At 40.0% G+C, this 22,907-nt stretch overlaps 1 protein-coding gene across 2 annotated transcripts in view; it reads left to right on the top strand.

Annotated features, from left to right (window-relative positions):
- Positions 1-22,907, top strand: part of ATP2A2 (ATPase sarcoplasmic/endoplasmic reticulum Ca2+ transporting 2) — a 43,665-nt gene that overhangs the window by 1,791 nt on the left and 18,967 nt on the right. For both annotated transcript variants that reach the window (XM_033075499.2, XM_042779822.1), the window contains exons 4-7: positions 6,637-6,741; positions 10,115-10,253; positions 20,950-21,030; positions 22,438-22,523. In XM_033075499.2, coding sequence (XP_032931390.1) covers positions 6,637-6,741; positions 10,115-10,253; positions 20,950-21,030; positions 22,438-22,523 — 411 coding nt within the window. The remainder of the gene's footprint in view (positions 1-6,636; positions 6,742-10,114; positions 10,254-20,949; positions 21,031-22,437; positions 22,524-22,907) is intronic.

Here is a 22,907-nt window from a genome sequence, read left to right as displayed (position 1 = left end):
GTGTCCTAGCCAACAAAAATTTCAGGGACTCTTTCATTGCATGAGTCATAAGTACATAACTACACTAGACAGGTATTTTAAAAAAGTGCTTTTCATTCAACCCAGTTTGCTTATTTGAGGTGGGATTTCCCAATGCTGCTGTTGGCTTTGAGAACTAACCTTGAGTAAGTAAGCGTTTAACTGGACATTCTTCTTGCCTTTGGGTTAATCTTTATCAAGCTCCATGTATAATCATTGGAAGACATTTTTGGATGCAATGCAGACTGTAAATAGAATCTACATGGCGAATATTCCAGTTGCCTTCCCTTCCTGATAATAGCAAGGTGACAGTTGTTGCTTTTGACAGTGACAAGAATGTTGACGGCTGTGATGGCACCAGTGTTGACCAAATTTGGTAACTGACCTTTGGATAGTCAAGTCATTAAATGGACATCTTGCTTTGCATACAGGACTAAAAGAACAAGAATTTAAACTTTATTTTTTTCCTTAAACATGATTAGGCAATCTTCTTACATTGTGTGTAAATGCTACGTGCTTGCTGAAAAACTGGAAAACGGGAGTGAAGACTCTGAGGATTAAGGTGAAGGCTGTGATTCTTGGGGAGCTGGACAGCAGAAACAAAAACTTGCAGAATATTAAATTGTTTAGGTAGGGAGTAAAAGTTTACAGTAGACTTTGCCCTGGAGTTGTAATTAACTACTTGAAAAAAAATAAATGCGGCAGCTCTTGGGGGCAGTGGAAATTGTGGTGACTCTTTAGCTAAGGGCAAGCTAATTAGGATGGGCAGAGGAGAATGTGCTCTGGAGCTGGTGTGTGCTGGGGGAAGGGTTGTCCTGGTGCTGCAGTTTGTGCTGTGCTGGGAATCTGCTCTCCCCACACCAACACTTTCCACAGGGCTCTGGTTTTGGGTCTGTAATTCAGCAGTACCAGCTGAGCAATGACTGGTGACATCAGTCTTGACCATGGAGACAGATGTGTTTCCTGGAGAGGAAATCAGGCTGGCTATTGAAAATTGAATAAGCAATCATTCAAAAGCTTTTTTTTTCCCCCCCTCCCCTCCTCTTTCCCCTTTTCCTCACAGAGGGTGAGAACGGGATGTCTTTTTGTTCCTGAAAAGTCAAAAGTGTTTCTGTCATCTCATGAGACAAATGACAGCACAGAAAGTTTGTTAGGCTTCCGTGCCAAAGTACATTAGTTGTTTTTATTATAAACAAATAAGTGAAAAATCAGATTCCCCAAACTGAGGCTCTGATTGCTGAGTCTGAGTAAGTATGAGACCAGACTGGCAGAGGTCATAGAACATACACTGCTGAGTCCTCTTGGAAAACTTGATTAGTAGCTGAATTCAGTTGCTTTTTTCAGTATGGTTAATTTTCCTATCTAATTAAGAGGAGACTGTTGTCTAATGGAGTGTGGGATAGATCTGGGTTCTCTGCTTCTGTGCTGCTGACATGGTACATGACCTTGGGCTACTGCTCTGCCTTTTCTGTCTCCTATTTTGGAGTTACACAGGCACACTAAATTTATATTAGAAGGAAAGATTTTTCTGATGAAAAGGAAAAACAGCCTGGATATATTATGATTTCAGTACTTTAAAAACTCTTCTCCTTTGTGTTTGTTTCTGGTGTTTTCTTTGCTCAGAAGGTGATGATGTTGTCTCTTTTTCTTAGGTTTTAACAGTTTTTCTTTATGAAAGGATAATACAGACTCTTGTAGTAGCTGTAAAGCACCATTGGATGTGTTGATACAAGGATTGCATTACTGCAAAAATAGGATGTAATTACATCACCTAAGTTCTGGTGTTCTTCACCAGCTGTACATTGCCAGTTTAGAAAAATTAAGATTCAAGTATGAGAGAGAGGATCTCGAAGTATGCAGATAATTTTTTTTGTGTGTGTTGAGGGGATTTTCCTGGTGGCTGTGTTGCAATCATAAATCACATCACTTTATTGCTGTTAGAACTGCCTGCACTGTAACACACGTGTGTAGCACTGAGAGCTGCATTAGGCTTTGTGCAGAGACATCTCCTCTTATGTAGAGTATGAACTTGTGTTCAGAGTGCCTTTTGTGCCCTCTGCTCCCACCCTGCCTGTCAGGTACGTGTCAGTAAAAGAACTCAGAGCAGCACTCAGCCTGTGTCACCAGGCTGATTGCTGGGGTCAGATGCTGCGTGTTTGTGGATCCTGTGTCCTACATTCCAGGTCAGAAGTGCTGTAAGAGATGTGCCTGGTTAGTGAAAGCCTCAAGTATGGCTTTTGAAGAGAAACAGTATAAATAATTTCTGATGGTGAGTAAATGTATCTGTGAATAGACTTGTCTTTGTTCTTCTCTTGGATCCGTGAAGTCTCTGCAGAAATAAACCAGTGGAGTGTATTCACGGCTTTTAGTTCTTGATACTTGTGTAGCATGTGCTCAGATCTGTAGTGTTTACTGAAAAGAACAGCTTGCTTTGCTGTATAAATTATTTTGACAGGTTGCAAAACGTTAACTGCATCTGATGTAGAATAATTCCTTGGTGAAGTGTGGATGCTTTAGTGGTGTGTGCTGAACTCTGCAGTCTTAGCTCTGCATCACACAGTGGATTTCCTACAAGGTGCAATGTAGGCTATAAACTCTACCAAAACTTGAAGTATTTGTACAGCATCCTAAGAGCATTCCCTCCCCTCAATTATTCCTTTGATTCCTAAGCTGACCTAGAAGTGAATGTCCTGGGAATGTTTTCTAATAGTGGATGTCTGTGTTTAGATTAAAACAATACACCATGCTTTAGCCCAGAGATTGTAATAGCCTTTAAATTAGCGTGAGTATAACCCAGCTTGTGGTAAAAGGTGAGCAAAGGTCCTCTTGGAGGAAGTAGGATGTATCATTAACAGTGTTGCAAAAATCTTTGCCCCAGAATCACCCCAAAAGCTACCTGCTGAGGTCGGCAGCAGTGAGTGTGTGGTACAAGAGTTACTGCAGAACGTGACACTGACATGCTTTTAGCTAAACTTAGATTGTTCATTAGCATGAGGGTAAGGGTGACAAAAATGAGAGAAGTCATTGTGATTCCATTTTATGTTATAAAAATTAAACTGTGGCTGACGAGTATCTTTTTCCCCCCTCTTATTGCTATAATAAACAATATATTAAATTATTACTCAGTTATTTTCAGAAATATTGAGTAACTTCTGATGGCTGCTTACAATCTGTGAGCTCAGTAAAATTCTTAATTTTGTGCTTAGACATGTGGTCAAGATGTGTTGGTTTGCGTTTGAGAATTTTTTTTCCCCTGACGTCCTTGCGTAGCAGAGAAAATTCTCTCCTGAATCATGGAACTAAAATTGGGAGTTTTTTCTTTAATGTTACCTGGTGTTCAGTATAACTGACATGGATGGAACAGGACTGCTGAAATAGCTTAATTTTAAGCTTATTTGTATTGAAAAGAGAAATCACTAAAAGAGGGGTTTCTGTCCAAAATATATTAAAACTGAAATCACATTATCCTGTGAGAAGAAAAGTCTTAAAAGCAGTCTATGTGTTTTGTATGACCTGCTTTAATTAATCCAGGGCTTTTTGTTGGGATGAGATCTTACCTCTCCCAGCTTCCTTCTAAGTTTCCATTGTCAAAACGAAAACCAAACAGAAATCCCCGTTTGGTTGCTGACAACAAAGTGTTTGCTTTTCCTCCCTCTGGTAGTGGTGAGCGGGTACAGCCTGCTGGGCAGCTCAGTTCTGCCTCCAAACTCCCATCCTCCAGTTCTATTGTTGGTGCTTAATGGTACACAGTCACCTGAGGTAACTTGTCTCCAGAACTTCCCTGACAATAGAGACACTTCTCTTGTAGAAATGGAAAAAGCTGTGAGGGCACTTGTGATGTTTGAGCCGCTTCCATCAGCGCTCACCTCATTGCTGGCTGACTTTGGCATCGTAGCTCTGTCTCCTTTTTACAAATAACCAAGTGCTGTTTGCCTGTCATTGTGTGTCTTGTGCCTCAGAGTCCTGCAGGTCCTCCCCATTAGGCTTTGTTTAAAATAGGCTCTGCAAGCCATAGCTCTGGCAGCCCTAAAGCAAATATGCTGAATGAAAGTTGTCCTTTAAGCTGCTTATGTTGGCTGTTGATACGGGGCTTTCATGTCTTGCTATTATTTCCCTTATATTTTTAGCCTTGCATTTCTCTTCAGCAATTATCTTACTCTTTATTTTTCCTGCTCATTGTTAAATACATGGTGACTTTACCTACTGACAGTAGTGCCTGAGCAGAGCATTGAGGATCAATGACCTGGAAATTAAGCTGTTCTACATGTGAGTCTTAAAGTGATTAGGGCTGAAACATGGTGGGGCCCTTCTGAGTAGAAATTGGAAAAAAATGAGATCTCTCACTGTAAACCTCTCCAGGGTCTTAAAAGTGTGCTAGTGGAAACTTTCTCACAAGGACTCAGTGACTTGGACAAGAATTGTCTAGTCTTTACCAGGCCTCCACATACGGTCTGTTGTTACTAAAAATGCAAAGTTAAATATTTGTTATTACTTGTTCTACTTCCTCTTTGTTTTTCTTGGCTTTGTTTTGTTTTGGTTTTTTTGTTTTTACTTCAGGCTGCTATCAAGTAATAAACCTGATCTGTTACAGAATGTGTTGTGTATCACAAATATCCTAAGTGAAGTGTTAATGTAGCTGTAGTTTGCTATAGCAAAACCAAGAACTCAATGTATCTGGGTATTTTATGTCTATTTTTACTAAGTTTTTCTACAACTCGAGCTTGGATTGTTCCACTGATAGTAATTGTGTAGAATCTTCTAGAGCAAAATGTGTATTGCTGGCTTCCAGGGTTAACTAGATACTTCACTTTAGTGTTGCCACAGATTGATAATTTCACCCACAAAACAGCAGTGAAGATTTAAACCACCAGACTCTATAATCTCAGGATCTCTTAATTTGAGTTCATCTGTTCTTTTTGAAATAATGGCTTATTGAAAGAAAAGATCCCTTAAAAACTTAATTTTATCTCTCCTTGACATACTTGGATCTTGCTGTCCTTGCAGCTCCTTTACTTCTGGAAGTTGTGGCCTTTCTCAGTGTTCCTTTACAACACGCATGGTCTTAAACTGGAGAAGATTCTGATTTAATGTCGTGTAAAGCAGATGTTTCATCCCAGTTAACCTTGTAGGTGCCTGCTCAGATAAGCACATCACAACATGATTGAATTTATTTGCTTTGTTTGGAAGCAAAGTGGGCTCTACAGAATTCCAAGAAAGAAGGGGAGGGAAGAAGCAGATGCTGATGGCAGCGTGTGACCTTGTGTGCGCTCTGAGATCCTTGTTCTCTCCTGGAGCTCCACAGGCAGAGCAGCTGTGCTGCAGAGGGGAGGCTGCCCATGGCACAGGGGTGTGTGTGGGGTGGGCACAGACAGCAGGGCAAATGTCAGGAGCTCCTCTGGGGATGGGAGAGCACCGAGGTGTGCAGAGATCCCAACTGAACCTGTTCTGCAGGGGGATTGCACAGACCCACAGTTGTGCTGCCAGTCGGAATGTTGCAGTCCTGTTAATCACAACCTGGATCTTACAAGTTTATCCCTTTGTAATAAAAATTTGTTGTTGCATTGGATTTGCTTGACAGTCTGTTTCTGCTTGAGGCCTTCATGCTGCTTCTCCTTCCTTCTGACATCCTGGAGTGTCTCACAATTGAGCAATAGCTCGGAGCAGCGTGTTGGTGGAATCATGGGCTTGCTTTAGTAACAGTTTGCTCGCTGCAGTCTTGTAGTGATTCAGAGTGCTGTTGCCTGACTACCAGCCCTAATTATCTCAACACGTTGTTCCTATTTACTGTCACTTTCCAGGCTTCCTGTTGCTCAACACGTTGACGAAAATGCTCTTCCTCTCTGCTTATGTTAACTTGACTTTTCATCAGTGGCTCCAGCACTCTGCAAAGGCCCTGACACATTCAAGTCAAGTGAATGACAGATGCCTAAACTCTGGAGTGCACTTTTAAAACAAATGAATTAAAAAAAAAAATCTGTGTAGAACCTTTTATGCAAGTCCTTAAGTTTGATTTACCTTTTAAAATCCAATTTTGAGTTTTATCAGCTACTCAGTTTACAATCCAGCTTCAGATACCATTCCCTTAGATACTTCAATAAGACACCACCTGTATTTAAAGGAGTAGGTGTTTAATTTTTGTATCTACTCATTGAAAACCTGTAAAACTGTTTCCATTTGCTTGGCTAAGTTACTGGTAAAGGGCAATTATCTTATTTAAAATTCAGATTCTGGCAAGGTTTTAGTGTTTTAAGTAGTCAAACTAATCGATGTTCTGTTTTATACAGTAATGAAATAATTCTTTTTTTATTGTCATAACTTCTGACACAACTTCTGCTTTCACTTCTGAAGCAACAGTAGCAATTGTTTCCCAGATAAATAGCTTGCTCCTTTAAAAGAAGAGTGGCCTCTAAAATGAACTTTGTACTACTTTAGTAAAGATTCTTTTTCTCCTTTTCCATTGTGTTTTGCCAACTCATTCATGAATTACAAAACTACAAACTTGGTAGATTGAGGGGTTTCCAAAGCTGCTGCATTCTAAGCAGTTGCAACTTAGCAGGCATAAAGTTTGTGAGGTGTCTGTGTAAATCAGGAGTTTAAATCACTGTGTTTCTCTTGCAGGTCCTGGCCTGGTTTGAAGAAGGTGAAGAAACAATCACAGCATTTGTAGAGCCTTTTGTAATCTTACTTATATTAGTAGCCAATGCAATTGTGGGAGTGTGGCAGGTATGCAGAGACTTTTTCAGCATCAAATCACAAATGTTTTGGGGTTTTATCATTTAAGGGGAAGCACTGTACCCTGTAGTGTTGGGTGTTCTTACAAAGCAAGTAGGATGTGTTGCTAACTATGTATTCCTGAGAGTCAGCAAACCATAAAGCTTCTCAACAGAAAGTGTTGACTTAAAGGTAAAATGGAAGCTCAGAAGTATTGCCAGAAAGGCAGAATGCCCATCAGTGTGTTTGGCCACACACTGCTGAACACACGAACGAGACAGGCCAGAATAAAGCCCCGAGTTCAGGCAATAAATCAGGCCTTGCAAAGCTAAGAACAATTGGAGTGGTTTGCTTGGGTTTTTTCCCAACTAAGGAACAAAAGATGGAGCACTTGTAATCTTATTTCTTGTCTGTTTCCTCTTGGGACAACTGTTGTGTTGTAGTAAATTATTAATACAGTATTAATTCTCCCTGTTCAGTCACTATAGTACCTATTAAGTGTACATCCAAAGACTGCATGTCTGTCTAAAGGCACAAGTTTCTTCTGAAAACATCTAAATACCATAAAACTTTTCTTACACTGTCAGCTGTGACATTTATTTGATGCCTTTTTATAAATCATATAGACAGTAGTATCATAACATAAAATAACACTTCATGAGATGCCAAAACAAAAATGTTCATATCACTTCAGTTTGCTAATTAGATCACTTTAGACAGTGGATGTTTTGTTAGATGGGTTCTTTTTCTGCAGTTAGAAAATGTTGTAAGATTTTTATGGTAAGTTCTTTGTAGGATTGGTTGGTTTTGTTGAGTTTTTTCCTGAGGGAAGGTGCTAGCATGACATAATTACTTGCTCCCTCAATGCATGAGGTTTGATTTGAAAAAATAGCAAACTGGTCAAAAGAACAAAAATTGAAGAGCAGGAGTCCTGTTAATAGGTTACAACATATTAGAGAGGACCCTACCTGCTGGAAGAAGTGGCAGTGCTGAACATTCCTGTGCTCTTCTTTGTGCTATCCCAAGTGAGCTGGTTGAAGAGTTCTTCAAAATTCAGTTTTGAGCAGTGCCCAGCTTGCTGGAGCAGGTGTGCAGGGAAGAGATCATCAAGGGGTGTCAGCAGTGCCCCCTTAAAGGACATTTTATATTCAAGTCTTCATAAAGTAATTGTGCAAGAGTTAATGTTTAACTTGGAACTCTGGAGTTGCAGTTGTGCAGGTACCAGTGTTATGCATGAAATGGAAGGTAAAGCTGTCTGTATAGCTGGAGGATTTTTCTTGTGTGGTTGTTTCCCTGTTGTGGGAAATAATCAGGTTTATTTTCAGATGTCATAGTGTGCACAGAATACCTCTGTGTGTATTTCTACATGCATGGAACTTCATTGTGAAAGAGTTGCTGCACAGATGAAGTGACTCATTCCCTTGTTCTCATGGGCATGGAAAATCAGCCCCAGTGCCCAGTCCCCACCCAGAAATGAATCTGTTCCTACAGGTACCAGATGTGAGCTCTGAGTCACGCCCTCAACCTTTCCTCTCACGTGCACCTTTCCCCAGGAGCCACCTGCCAGTGCTCCAGTGCCTGCAGCATGGTCTGGCTACCACAACTTCAGGCAAACTGCAGCAAAGAGACTCAGTCTAGCACGCTGAGCTGGAGTGAGCTGAATCATGGAATTGTTGAGGGTGGAAAAGATCTTAAAGATCATCAAGTGACACCATTAACCCAGCAGTGCCAAGGCCACCACAAAACCCTGTCCCTAAGGGCCACATGTGCATCATTTAGATACCTGCAGGCATGGTGATTCATCCACTTTCTGAGCAGCCTGTTTGGATGCTTGACAACCACTTCTGTGAAGAAATTGCTGTTAATGCCCATTCTGAGTTTCTTCTGGTGCAACTTGGATGTTTATTCTTGTTCAGGGTCCCTTTTCTCCAGGCTGAGCTCCCCCAAAGCTCCCTCAGGTGCTTCTGATGCTTCAGACTCTGCCCCAGCTCTGTTCCCTTCCCCGGTCATGCTCCAACCCTTCCATATCCTTGATTTGAGGGGCCCAGAACTGGAGGTGCCTCAGCAGTGCCCATCCCCTGTGCTGGGCACTACTCTGGTCTTACTGGCTGCACTATTTGTGCTCCAAACCATGTGTCATTGGCCTTCTTGGCCACCTGGGTCATCATGTTGAATTTTTATTTCTCCTTTTTGAAGGAAAAATTGTGTTGTAGTGACCTTCCTTTTGTGAGACTTCAAGGTTTTGGCTCACAGTGACTCACAGTGCAGAGAAAAGCAGTGTTGGTGTCCAGAATGAATTCACCTGGTGGAATGTGAGGCTGGTGTTACTTGCAGCTCTGTGGGGCTGTGCAGGTATCTGCACTGCCAGACTCTGAGCAGTATATAAGTGCTATATATAAGTGTTAGTTCCTTAAGATAGTTTTGGTGACAGTCATTTTCAGCTTCACTCTTAAAAGGAACTAGTGAGTTCCTCAGCATTTGAATTTCTGATGGTTTTGTTTCTGCTTTGACATGCAAGGAGGAATTTTTTATTATCTGGAAAGGCTGATGTATGTTTGAAGGGCAGATGTTCTAAAAACTCTGTGCACTCTACCATTATCTATAATTATCAGGGCTGAATGACGTTTGTTCTTGTCAATAGGCAGGGAAATGGAAAATGAGTTCTTTCTCCAAGAGCTGGAGAAGGAACACTGATAAGCTGCTGGTTTCTGCACTTGTTCTTTATCCAGGTGCCATCACAACACTGATAGCAATCTCTGCCAGTGCTCTCTGAGAGGACTGCAGCTGACACAGGAAAGCTGTTGTGTTAGGGGAAATCAAAAGGTTTTCCTGCGTGGGGATTCATCAGAGTTTGTAAATTGTTTCGAGATTCTGGGGAAGTTTCTAGTGCATGCTTTAATTTCACTGAAGTAAAGTTGATAGTAAGTTGGCTTAATCATAAGTTGATCCTTGATTGATGTCAGTAAATGAAATTCAGCAGTGCTGTCCACTCCAGGCTAAGTGTAAGCTGCTCCAGCCAACACCTACATCTACAGATCTTAATTCTGCTTAGTGCTTTTCTTAATGTCAGAAGGCATCCATACGTGACTTGGAACTCTCTGTGTGGCCTCCCTGCAACAACACAGTGGATGTTCTTAATGGAAGATGCTGCAAGGTTTAAAGAAACAATTTCTGTGTTCTAAAGGCCCACAAACACCTGAATTTCACTCTAATGATCTCCAGTCAGCAACCTCAGAAGGGGAGGGGACACAAAATCTTCTGTATGAGGAAATACAGCTGAGCTGAGTTGGTAGCATTCATATGATAATGCTTTTGAAAAATCAGATCTGACAGGCTTATTTTTCCTTGAGGGCTTTCAAAATTACACATTTTTGCTGTCTTGTAGGAAAGAAATGCTGAAAATGCTATTGAAGCTCTTAAAGAATATGAACCAGAGATGGGCAAAGTGTATCGACAGGACCGGAAAAGTGTCCAGAGGATTAAAGCAAGAGACATTGTCCCGGGTGACATCGTGGAAGTGGCAGGTAGGACCCACTTATGTGGTGCACACACATTAATGTGAAATTGTTGTGGGGCTTTGTCTTAATGATTTGAAGCCCTGGGGGGAGTTTTCAAACGCTCCTAAGTATATGCTTCACTTAAGAACAATCTTGCTCGTGTTCATCTGTAATTACCTTAAATGTGCATTTGTACGGAGGGGTTTGTTTTTCAAATTGCCACTTGGTTTAATTGGTAGGTCTAAAAGTAAAGCATCTTAATTGGAGTTGTGGTTTTAACACTTGTCACAAATTTAAAATTTTGTTTTCTAGTGTGTGGTTTCAGAGTGTCTTAAAACTTGTCTGCTTTTCTGTCACAAAATCGATGTTTGTTTCTGGTGTTTGAATGTTTTCAGTTTCCTTATGTTTGGGAGCACAGAGAATTAGTTTTGGTCACGCTCTGTTATTTCATCTGAATGTGTTTCTCCAGCTCTTAGACTTGTAGTAGCAGTGCCTCTGAACCTCACAAATGTCTTCTGTCCTCTCAGCAAGTATGACTGGCACGTGGCTTCACTGCTTTTCTCATCTTTCACAATTCTTCATTGCTTCTTTTGACAATTTGCTGCATAGATCTCAAATAGATGAGCTATGCAGAGCAGAGCTGCCTGTTTCTCCTGGGTAAGCTTTTGAAGTGCCAGTCTTAAAAGCCTGGACTTTTGCCTAGAGTTTCTAATGTCTTAGTTCTGCTCTAAGAGATGTGTGTTTGGAAGGAGTGCAAGAATAGAAGGGTTATGTACTTTTAGCTGAAACTCCATCATTTTGGTGATAATGCCATAGTAATAACTTTTTCTATAAACTGGGCTTGACTGTTCCTTCCCAGATAAAACTAGGTGGCTCTTGCTGAGTGTCAGCAGTGTTGCATGCTCAGATTTTGTAGGTCATTATCAACTGTTAACTGAGCGATTTTCCCTTTGGGAGCAATGCAGGGTGTACATCAAACTTACTTTGCACTTGTGTCACTTTGATTTTAGAGGTGGTAGCTGTCTCAAGAGGAGATAAATATATACCCTTAAACTTGACTATCCTCCTGTTTTAATTAGCAGGCAAAGAGAGTGTGCTCTCAGAGTGAAGTTGGTGTTGGCTGCCTGCCCAGCTCCCATTCCTTGAGAAACTTTAACGTTGGCTGAGCCCTGTCTCAAGCCCTGTTCTGTGTGCAGGGTGATTCAGCTACAAGTCCAAATCCAAAGTGGTGATAGTGAAATGAAGGGTGAGCTGTGATGCCTTGTCTGGCTGTGCTGTGCCTCACTGCTCCTGCTCTGCAGAGCTGTGTGCCCTGCAAGGGGGGGCTCTTTCTGCTGGGTTTGACGTGTCCTTTTGAGGCAAACAGAGCTGTATCACTTACAGACTCTGCAGTAGATGTCTGGGCCAAATCCTTATCCTGTTTTTAAATGTCAGCAGTGGAATGGTGGTTTTGGAAGGAGTTTTCATCATGGGAATACACTCGGGTTGTGTTTTTTGGTATTTAAAGCAGAATTGGTGGAATTGTGAGTTGATGACTGTTTTGTGTTGGTTTGGGGTGTCACTGAGGAGAAATGCTGGATTCTGATGCTCTGGCAGTTGTCTGGAGCACAGAACACTTTCTCCTTGATTCATTGCCGTTTCACAAGAGGTACAGATTGTGTTTTCATCTTCAAATTTAGCTTTGCCTTTATTCTGTGTGAGAACACCTGTGGGATGTGTGAGCTTTTACTTACCTGCTGTATATTGTCAGTACCAATAAAATCAATTACTCTGTTTAAAAGGCCTATATCTGAGGGAGAAAAATGAACTGGGAATAACCAATGTGCCTGTAGCACCAGACTGCCTTTAACAAGCAAAGTGTTCTCTTTATCATGGGGTCACTATTGCATTATTTTAAAATCTGGTGTAGAATAATGACTGATAGTCCAGCATATGTAGAATTGATTTTTTTTATATAAGGACAAGCTTAAGCCAGTATGCTCATGTAAAAACTGAAAAAATTTCCAAGTTTTATGACTGTCCTTTAAGATAGGTGGTCTGGCTTGTTGATGGACTGTAGAAGCTTTTCTGGGTAAAATGCTCATTTAAATTTGTGGATCCAACAATACACTTAAATTACCTTCATTGAAGCTGCAGTTGATTATAAGTCATGTGGATGTTTAATAGAGAAATCAGTGCTTCAGTGTAACACAGCTTCTGACACTGAAACAATAAATTATAGTTAGACAATGATGATGTTTTAATTGCAATCAAAGTGAGAAAAGCCACAGAGCAAATAGAGAAGAGCCAGTAAATGCTCCATGTCCCAGCATTGGTGTCAAGACCTGGAGGTGAGAGAGACTCTGTGCATGCCTGTGCCTCAAGTGCAGGAGGACTGTGATGGCCTTTGACATTGTGTTAGCAAAAAGCTGGCCATGTAGGGAAGTGACAGAGCCCTTCATGCTGGGATACATATCTGGCTCTGGAATTCCTGGCAAAGTGCCAATGACATTTGTGTGTCCAGGCAAATATCCTTCACTGAGTGGCATAAAGAACCAGGTGATTGGTTTCTCCCCTGTGCTGATAACTAATAGTGAACAAATTTTTACAGGTCATCCCTTGCAAAATAGTATTTGATGCAGCTTTGCTAATTGGAAATATCTGTGTGTGGGTCTGACACAGAACTTCATTGTAGGAATTATTGGATTGCTGTTGATACATGCAGACATAAATTCTAAACTGCATCTTGTTAGGAAGATTTCCATGTTCACTTCAGCAGAGATGCTGCAGAAGGTGCTGCACAATGAACAGGATCTGTTTGGGATGTTGGGGTCTCAGATTTGGCTGTGTGCCTCAAATTTGCCTGCAGCCCTGTGGTGGGCATGGCTCTCAGAGCTGTAGTGTGTGATGGTTACTAAGCTACAGAGTTGTTCTTAGAATTGATGTAGTGACAAACATCCAGATGCTGTCCTCACATGGCTTTTCAGTTTGCCTGCCTTTAAATGGATTATCTTGTTGTTGTAGAAGCTGGAGTTAATTGGAGGATGCACTCTAGACTTATAACCAGGGGCTATCTTAATAAATTAAATATACTTTGGTTTAGTTGAGTTTTTTGTTTGCTGGGTTATAGTGATATTTTGAAAAGAAATTCAGGATAGCATGGCCTTACTTCTTACAAGTTTTGTATGAAGTTCAAAAATGGACTGAAAGATTGGGATAAACTGGTTGTAAATCATGTATTTTTTATAGGAGCACTTTTGGGAACAGAAATGACCTTTGTTTGCTTCCGCTGTATTTTCCTGTCTAAAATTTTCTGGAGTAGATACAGTGTCTGAGTTTCTGTAATTTAATAAATGAAAGTTCAATAGTTGCAGTCAGTAAATGGCCAAAGCACAGCCACAGTAGTTTCTCTTTTCCCTGAATTTCTGCAGGATGGTTCTTGTCATCTGTTACTGTATCTGTAAGTACTCAATGTGTTCAAAATACACACAGAGTTGCCAGAAGCTGGTGCTTATTAAATTAGTGGATATTCCAGAAATCTTGGTTTTATACCTGGCACACAAAGTTAGGCAAGAACTGCTTTGAAGCTTTTAATTCCAGCTGTAGAGCACTTCAGGACTCTTGGGTGCCTTATTATAAAAGAAAGCTGAATTTTGGGATGAAGAAGGTCAGGAAGGAAGATTCTTGATGTGAATTATGTCAAACCCCCATGTGGTTGTGGAGAGCTCCAGTTTCTCCCTGGTAGTACAAATAAAAACATAGATGTTGCAGGGTCTGGGTCCTTGTGCCTGTGTTACTTTTTCTGACAACTGGGATTGATTTTTCAGACTCAGTGCTAGAGGTGCAGGTTTTCTTTTTCTGAAAATATTGAGATTAGAAAAAATAAGGAAGAGGATGGAGAAAGGCTCAAGCCCAGAGCAGAGACCTGCTGAGGCTGTCCTGAAGCAAACTGCTGAGAGCTTCTCTTGGTGGGGAAAAAGAATTGACTGCAAATGTTTCCTTACCAGGTGCAAACTGTTGGGTCTGGGTTTTAAAGCACATAATTTGCTTTTTTTACTGAAGTACTACTTTTGAACCAGAAAAAAGAGAAAGATCAGTGGTTAATAAATAGCTGTACAAGCAGTGCATAAATCTGTGAGCTTCAGTGAGCATTTGTCCAAGGCATCAGAGCATGGGGATAACCAGACAGTCCAAACTCCATTGCATCCTTCACTGGAGTCTGGAGTTATGTGAGGTTAACTCAGGGCATGGCCTAAACTTCTGTCACTTGTAACACACATTTGAATATTGCAAAACACATTTCTAATTCTTACCCCAATTCTTGTAGAGTTTTCCTTCAGAGTTACCAAACTGTTTGGTAAAAATAGCAAAACTAAATTGGTTTAGTTGCTTGAAAATTGAGAATATACCTGATTTGCTGTACTCTGACAGAACTGATACTGAGTGGGTTTTATTATAAGCACACCTAATACTGAACAAAAAGTTTGAACATAAAGATAATGTTCAGTTATTACTGTGATACTCTGGCAAAGGAAGATTTTATTTTGTTTAAGACTAAAGAAGACTTGCACTTGAAACTTTGCTGCACTTCCAGAATTCTGACTCTTGGATCTTCTGTTACCCAAATAAAAAGCAGTATAACTTGACTTCAGCTTTGGTGTGGAGATCTGCTCTACCTGACCTGGCTTAAGTTGAAGCTTAACTTACCAGTCTGTTCTTTGTGCTGTTAGATATTTTTATAGGCTGATCACAAGAGTTTTCCATCTAGTAGCCAGTGGTATAAATAGATCCACTAATTAAAAGCTAAAACTGGACAAATGTGGTTTAGAAATGAGTGCAGACTTAGAAGCAGGGTCCCTGTCCATCAGCACATGTTATCTAATGTTCTGGTGCCCTCTTCAGAGAGAATGACAAGTCTGTTTTTAGAGAATGAAAAGAAACTCTTAGGAAAAAAACGAACCTTGTGTACTGTTTAACACAGTATCTCCATTTTTCTCAACCCTCAGTTTTGACCTGGAAATATTTTGCTCCCAGAAAGCAAAGCTTGTTCTGTCCTTTTGGCTTTCCTTGGTAAGAATACACTACATAGGTGTTGTTTAAAATGTTTTTTAGGATACTCACACCTTGCATACACTGCACAGGAAGCTCTGGGGATATTTTCTGCCTGCCCAGAATGCAGAAGGTGGATGATAGAGGCAGTTTCATGCACGTTGTCCAATACAAAGAGTGAATTTAAATGTATTGTTTTGTCACCTTGTTAGTGAAAGCAAGTGCTGTTTTACTACTATGGTTACAACTGTTGGAGCTTTGCTGGTGTAATCTGTCTCACTGGAAAATAAATTTTACCTTCCTGGTTTGGAGTGGAAACTCAGACTGAAAATATGGTTCATAATCCCTCTTCTAATTTTGACACTTTGACATTCTTGGCCTTGTATGAAAGTGTAGAGGGACGTCAATTATGTTCCTGTTTTGTAGAGCTTCTGATTTTTGGTACCATTTTATTATGCCCTGTTCAGGAAGTGTTAAATACTTAAAACCTGTTACTACGGAAGAAAAAATTCACTTCTGATGGTCTGAGGAAATCAAACACAATAGGAAGATGAGATTGTCTGTGTACAAGGGGGGAGAGGAGCTAAACTGAGCTTGTGTTAAGGAAATTTGGTATAAAAACCAATCCTGCTGGAGCAGCTGTACCTCTAAATAAAAACAAAGCATTTTGTTCAGGTGTGAGCTTTAAATATTCCTGTCCCCAGCAATAATAATTCAACACTCAGAAATCCTCTGGTCTGTTGATTGAAGTGTGTAGCATCCCTTGTCTGTTACTTTAAACCTGCTCATTTTAATTCTTAAATTGAGTTCTTCAATTCTTCATTTAGGAAGTTCCAATTGCTTCAGTTCATTAGTAAATATTCATGCAATGGTGTGTGCTCTAATTTGGAGGATAAACTTACTTTTGGGTAAGAGAGGGGCTGAAATGACTGACTCCTAAAGACACTAAAATCTCACTAGGAAAAGTGGTTTGAATAACTGTACCAGTAACATGGCATGTTAAACCAGAAAATGGTTGCTAACACTTTGTGTTTTGGAAAAGGTTTAATATTCTTTTCCTTCAGATGTAAAACCCCATGTGATTTCACTCAATGTTCTAATAGCAGTGTGACAGGTTATATCTGCTGAACTTGAGAGTATTTCTACTCTAGAAATACTAGATTTAAATGCTAAAATTAAAGCATCCTAATAAAGCAGGAGAAAGACCAGTGTCTTAAACCAAAATACATAAATTTGTCAACAATGAACCTTAATATATTAAGATTTTTTTTGTTGTTCTCTCCATTTGGTGGTTTATGGTAATTGGTTTGGGGGTGCTTTTCCTCAGTTTCAGGAATTGTTTGTGTTCAAAAGCTGTTCAACTACAGAATAATTGGAGCTGTACTGATAATCTTTATTACAAAAGTCCAGTTCCACCAGGTGCTGATAGCAGATCCAGGGTGACACTGGCTTTGGTTAATGATAAACATAAATAAGAAAGTGTGAGGCACATGCTGTGTATGAACAGCTCCTCTGACCTACAGGAAGCATTACTTTCATTTGCTGTGATCACAGAGAGGGACTTTCTGCAATCAGATCCCTTTCTTTGCTAAGAAGAGGAATTGTTCTTGTAACACATTAACAAAAAAAGAAGCAAAACTTTTCACTTTTTATAATGTACCTGCCTGTAAACCTGAGCAGGTCTCCAGGAGTGCAGGGGGTCAGAGTTAACAGAGCTGATATTGCTGTCCAAAGTACACATTTCAAGCAGCAGTTTTGTTCTGAGGACTCTTCTGTGGCATAGTGGCTTTTGGGGTGCAGTTAATGTTGCCACTGTCAGCAGCAGTTTTGGTTAGAAAATCTGGAATATGGATCTCAATAGACTGTATTGAGATGTGCTCTAATAATTTGAGATTTGAAAGATGAGTATGGTCCTGTTGCAGTGTAAGGTTCTTTGTTAGTACCCAGAAGTAACTAAAAATACAAGGGACTGAAATGCACTCAGCTTTAATAGCTCCACCTTCATTGTTCCCAGAATGTGTCCCAGCATTTCTGCCCATCTTCCTGGGCTGCCTGAAGCACAGATTGCCACAGCCTGCAAAATTAATACTGGATTGTAGAGCTTTCCCAGGGAGTGTCTCAAACCATTGCCTGACAGAATTCTGAAATGGAATCTTTAATTCTATTGCTATGCTGGAAATTGGTGAAGTATTGAGAAGGATCTCAGTGCTGAAATGCAGCAGCCAGGTAATGAGGTGATCATTTCACTGAGGACTTGGTCAGCTCCAAATAGAAAATGGGGACTTGGGTTGCTTGGTGTATTCTGTACCTGAAGTCGATTTGGGACAAGTCTGTGAGAGGCAGGGTTGGACTGTGTAAAAATCAAATCTAGAAGTCAGGGATTGTTCATATGGAGGGAACCTGAGCCATAACACTGCCACAGCACTGGGAGCAGGAAGGGCTGGGGATCCTGGAATGAGAAGAAAGGCTGGAATGTTGGGTGTAATCAGTGGGAATTTTGGAAGGCAGCACTGCTGGTTAGGTGGCTGAAGAGCCCAATATTTGAAAGCACTAAATTAGCCCTGTTTTCAGTGAAAAAATGTGCTTTCTTTAAAGCAATTGACATAAACTTTAAATTCCTACTGCAACAAAGGACTGCTCCAGTTTCTGCCTAGGAGTACAAACTGTAAATTGTCTGTTTCAGTGTAGATTCATGCACATTAAATAAAATGGATATTTATCTTTTTTAACCCCCTGTTGTGAGCAGGTTGTTTTTAAACAGACTCACTGTGTGCTGGAGCTCAGTATTGAAATACTGAAATTCTGTGCCTGAATAAAAGGGTTCTGTGGGTAAAGCTGTAATGATTCAAAGCAAACCCTTCTCAGTCCTGCAAGCAGCAGTCAGTGCTGTAGGTAGTGGGGCTGTTTTAATCACTAGTTGTGTATTTGAATACATTGTGTTTCAGAGCACGTACCTGGGCAGTTTTGAAAGCAGCTTATTTTATTTCTTCAGAGCTGTTGTGGAAATCAAGGGACTATTTAGGATTAAAAACTTCAGTTGAAATAATGGATGAAAATATTTCTGCAACTGACTTTTTCTTTTAGATGTCAGACTGTGGAATTTTATCATTTACTGTAGCAGCTCTGTGCTGAGCAACACAAATACCTAATCACTTTCTCTTTTTTTTTTTCCAACCTTGGATATTACTTCCATTGGTTCTGTGGACTGAATTATATGAATTTTAAAAAGCCTCCCAAAAAACAGCAACTCTCCATTTTTTTCCTGTTTTAAAGTATATGTTAAAAAAACCTTCTCTTTGTAGATGAGATCTGTAGTACATTGCTCACTGAAAATTTCCTGTGGTTCCTCTGTCACAGGATGACTTCCTATTTATATTCAGTTTCAGTTGTGCTCTTGAAAGTATATTCAAGATTATAAATGACTTAGTCTCATAGTTGTTATTTTGCAAAGAGCTGTTTAAAATGTCTCTGTAACTGACCCTGATGTACAGCTTTCCTGCCTGTTGGAAATGCCTTGAATGTTTTACTACAGCCTCCCCAGTCAGAGAGGGTGAGTGAATAATGTGTCTTATCTTAAATGGTTGAGATAAATTTATAAAGCTGGGCTGTCATAATAAATTTAACACTTCAGTTCTGGTGATTCAGGCAATTGGTAACAACACTAGAGGTTTTCATGGAAATTCTAATGTTGAATATCAGCAGTCTGTTAGAGGGGTCTCTCCAAGTATTTGAAGTGTTGTGACTGTTGAGTTTGAGCCATTTGGAGCAGTTCAGAAGTAGGTTAGAAAATCATTTGTGCACTTTGCCATATGTTCTGTCCAGTTGCTTGAAAGCTTTAAGATTGTGTTTTTGTTTTGTTTTCTTTTTTTTTTTTTTGCAGCTTCTTTTTTGTGTTCTGCATCTTCCCCAGTGTTGCCAGAGCTCTCAGCACATTGCTCTGAGGGCTTGGCCTGTCCAGCAATATCTGAAAAGCAGCTGCTACTGTGTCTGCAAATAACCCTCCTCAGGACACCAGGAGAGCCATTGAATAGTTTTGCCTTTTTTGGCCTAGGTCACCATTTGTCTGAGGCTATTTTCTCTTGCTGCTCAAGGGCATTGTGGCTTAAATTAGTATTCACATGGTATAATGACACATTTGTGGCTGCTTTTTTGTCTCTCCATGTACACATGCTCACAAAAACACACATCTAACTCTGCAGGCAAAACTCTACAATCTTCTGCTGGTTTTAGTGGTTGGAGTTACTCTGGATTTACAGAAAGTCACATGGTGCAAGTTTTCCTAACATTTGAAGTAACAGTTCATTCTCCTCTTCAGGATTTTGTTCCACAGTTTTCCACTCCAGGGTGTGAGGGGTTGGATGAGCCAAGGCTGTGACACCACTGTGGAGTTTTTCATGATATTATTTCTTAATGTGCATTATTGCTGCTGATTGCATAAGCAGTTCCTGCAGGAATTGCAGCTTATTTTAATTTCACTGCAGGGACACAGATTGCACCTACAGAAAAGATCAGATGTCTTTAGTTACTTATTCTCCCTTCTTTATTTCTTTGCATTATTTTATAATAATATAGCTGACACTTGAATGCTTGTGGTGTTAAATTACATTAGGGGTGTTCAATCATGTGTTAATTAGCAATATTGACATGCAGAATGCAGAACCCTTCCATGTGAATCAGAAATGTGCCTCATTAATATGCTTTAGCAAGTTAATTTGCATGGAGCTGTTTATTTGCAGTAGGCACAAAATGGTACAGCTTTTGTTTTTTTCTTAAAAACTAGGAAAAGCTGAGTAAGAGGAAGTAGGAAGGAAGAAGAAGAATTAATTCTGAGATATTAGGCATGCTGGAGCTCGACTGACAACTGGATTTATCACTGCCATTTTTAGGAGTGTGGTGTTAACTTCTATCATCTGCTGCCTTGGTGTCTCAAGCACTTGTTAGTTGGTGTTTTGTTGTTTGTTTTATTTTCTGTTTCTTCAGTGTTGGCTTTTGTAAAGTAGAAATGTCCATGACAAGATAAACACAACAGAGATCTGTGAAAATTGTAACTGGGATATGGATTGTGGTTATTTAATAGAGCAGCATTACTGGAAAATAAAGCTACTGTGTGATCTGAGGTTAACTTCCAACTCTGAAACATCTGGCAGAATTCAGAGTATAACATTACAAGAGCATATTTGCAGAAGCACGTTATTCTCACAATTGGTGCCAAAGAAAAGGAAAATACAACTTCTTCTAGTTTTCTAAATAAATAGATGTGGATAATGTGATCTTTGGAGAGCAGAGGACTCACTTTGGGCAGGGAGAAAACAGCTGAAAGACTCTGCAGGACCAGTTGTTGTGAGCAGGGAACTCAGATTCACCTTGGCTACGGGTTCTGATTGTTTATAAAGACGTCCTCTGAAATTGATACCTTGCTCTTGAGAATGTTTTCCCTTTGCTTTCAAGTGGCCATGTGGTTGGAAAAACAATCCAGTGATTTACAGCTCCTTTCTTGGAGGTTAGGTAGGGGCAAGTCTAAATTGCCAAAGTGTATTGGATACTCAGAAATTGGGAGCACTGCAAGTCACAAAAGGGGATCTCAATCATTGTGCAGTTACTGAAGTCATTTTTGTGGCTGATGGAGGTAAGGGACACTTGGTCAGTAATCTCTCAAACAGCAAAATTCTGACTTTGTCTTGTCATTTCTTTGTAGTTGGAGACAAGGTTCCTGCTGATATAAGAATTACTTCTATCAAATCTACAACTCTAAGGGTAGACCAGTCAATCCTCACAGGTACAGTTTCTGTGACTTTGAGGTAATTATGTGCATAATTGAAAGTGCCTTTTCACCACTTACTTGCAATGATCCATTAGAAACCAGCCTGCAGCTATTGAAGTTCTGTGCATTCAAGTGCAGTAGATTTCTGATCTGGTAACTTCCAGAGTGGCTGAATGTGTTGCTTCATCATTGGCTTTGTTTTCCCTTTAGTGGGATGAACATTCTTACTGAGTCTTGTAATGCTTTTTGGTCTTCCCCTTTCCCCAACAGACACAAGCAATTTGTGAGAAACTACAACTAAAAAACAAAAAAAATACGGATTTCTCTTGTACTTCAGAGTAATCTAGGTTTGAACATCATGTCACCATCCAAAATGAAAGCATGTAAATCTCACTAAATGTCTTCTGCAACAGGAGAGAACAACTTTTGCAGTGCTGGCAGCTTTTAAGCTGCTGCCACTCAAGACTCGGTGCGCTCGAGCCTTATTTGCTCAAATTCTGTGCACACACATTCATGTGTTTTCTGATACCAGCCCTCAAATACAGCAGCTATTTTTAGAGCCCTTTTCAGATCTGTTGAAAACAAAACAAAGCAGCAGCACTTCTGAATATAGGAAAGAAGCTGGGAATCAACCAAGCATTCTACAACAGTTTTCCTTCAGCTGGAACATGGAGATCTGTCTGCCTGTTTTTGGTAGCATAAATTAATGTTAACTAGCTCTGAATTTTAAAACAGTCAAGTATTCATAGGAATGCTATTTTTCATCCTTGAATCTGCCTTGAAACAGACTCCAGAGTTTCTCTCTCACCACAGATCCTGACTAGCACAAGACTGATCAAGCTTTCCTTATGTTTAGCATAGGAAAATGGATGCACTCCATGCCTGTAAAGCTGTTGGAATAACAGAAATAGCCCATCAGAATTCTGTAAAAAGGGACTGTTCCTTGTCTTTAAGTAACAGAATTCTTGGTTTAAAGGAAGTTTTTGCTGTTTTCAGCCAAGTTGATACTTAAGTCTCCTGTCTGGTAAAATAGGACTGAGGTCTGAGATGCTGCTCAACAAAATCCTTTCAAAAGGAGGAAGCTTTGGTTCTCTTGAGCTTACACAAAATGTTGTAACTCAGTTACTGAAGCTGAGAGCACCACCTTGTGAAATGTGCTGTAGCAATGAACATCTGCTTTGAAAGAAAAGGAACCTTCCTGTACCTGTGTGACATGCTTGTAGAAACCCAGAAAGAATTTTTGCTAAAAGCCAGACATTGTTCTCTTGGCCAGCAGAAATATTTCCTGTTTCACTTAAGCAATTAAAATCATTTGAGGAAAGAATTCTGACATCCTGAAAATTTCATGCTGAAGATTATAACTTTGATTCCCTCAGGACTCCAGATACAAAATCTCTTTTAAGACTATTATCTCTATTTTAGGTGAATCTGTGTCTGTTATTAAGCACACAGACCCTGTGCCTGATCCTCGTGCTGTAAATCAGGACAAGAAGAACATGCTCTTTTCTGTAAGTACTTTGTTTTGAGGTTTTCTAAACATTTATGGAGTAACAATGAAGCTGAAAAAATGTGCAAAACTTCAGGTCTTCCCCCAAATCCTGCATGACTTTGCAATGTTCCCTGAACATATCTCTGTGTGTCTCCATACACATTGAACTAAATGTGATAAAAATTAGAATTAACTTTTAATAAAAGCTGCCTCAGGGGAAGATGCTGGATGAAACCAGTCTATATGAGGACAATTATTTTTGTCCTTCATGAGGAAGTCTTGGAGGGTGGAGCACACACACTTCTAGTGTTTCTGCAGTGATTTCCTAAAGTAATAGTTCTTCAGCATGATAAGAGCCCACACAAGTGCTGTTGTTGTTTAGCTAAAATTGAGAACTGGCTTT

Source organism: Catharus ustulatus, chromosome 18, assembly GCF_009819885.2.
Source record: "Catharus ustulatus isolate bCatUst1 chromosome 18, bCatUst1.pri.v2, whole genome shotgun sequence".
NCBI classification, from domain to species: Eukaryota; Metazoa; Chordata; class Aves; order Passeriformes; family Turdidae; genus Catharus; species Catharus ustulatus.
Note: the sequence above shows the minus strand (reverse complement) of the source record. Positions and strands in the feature narration are given on the sequence as shown.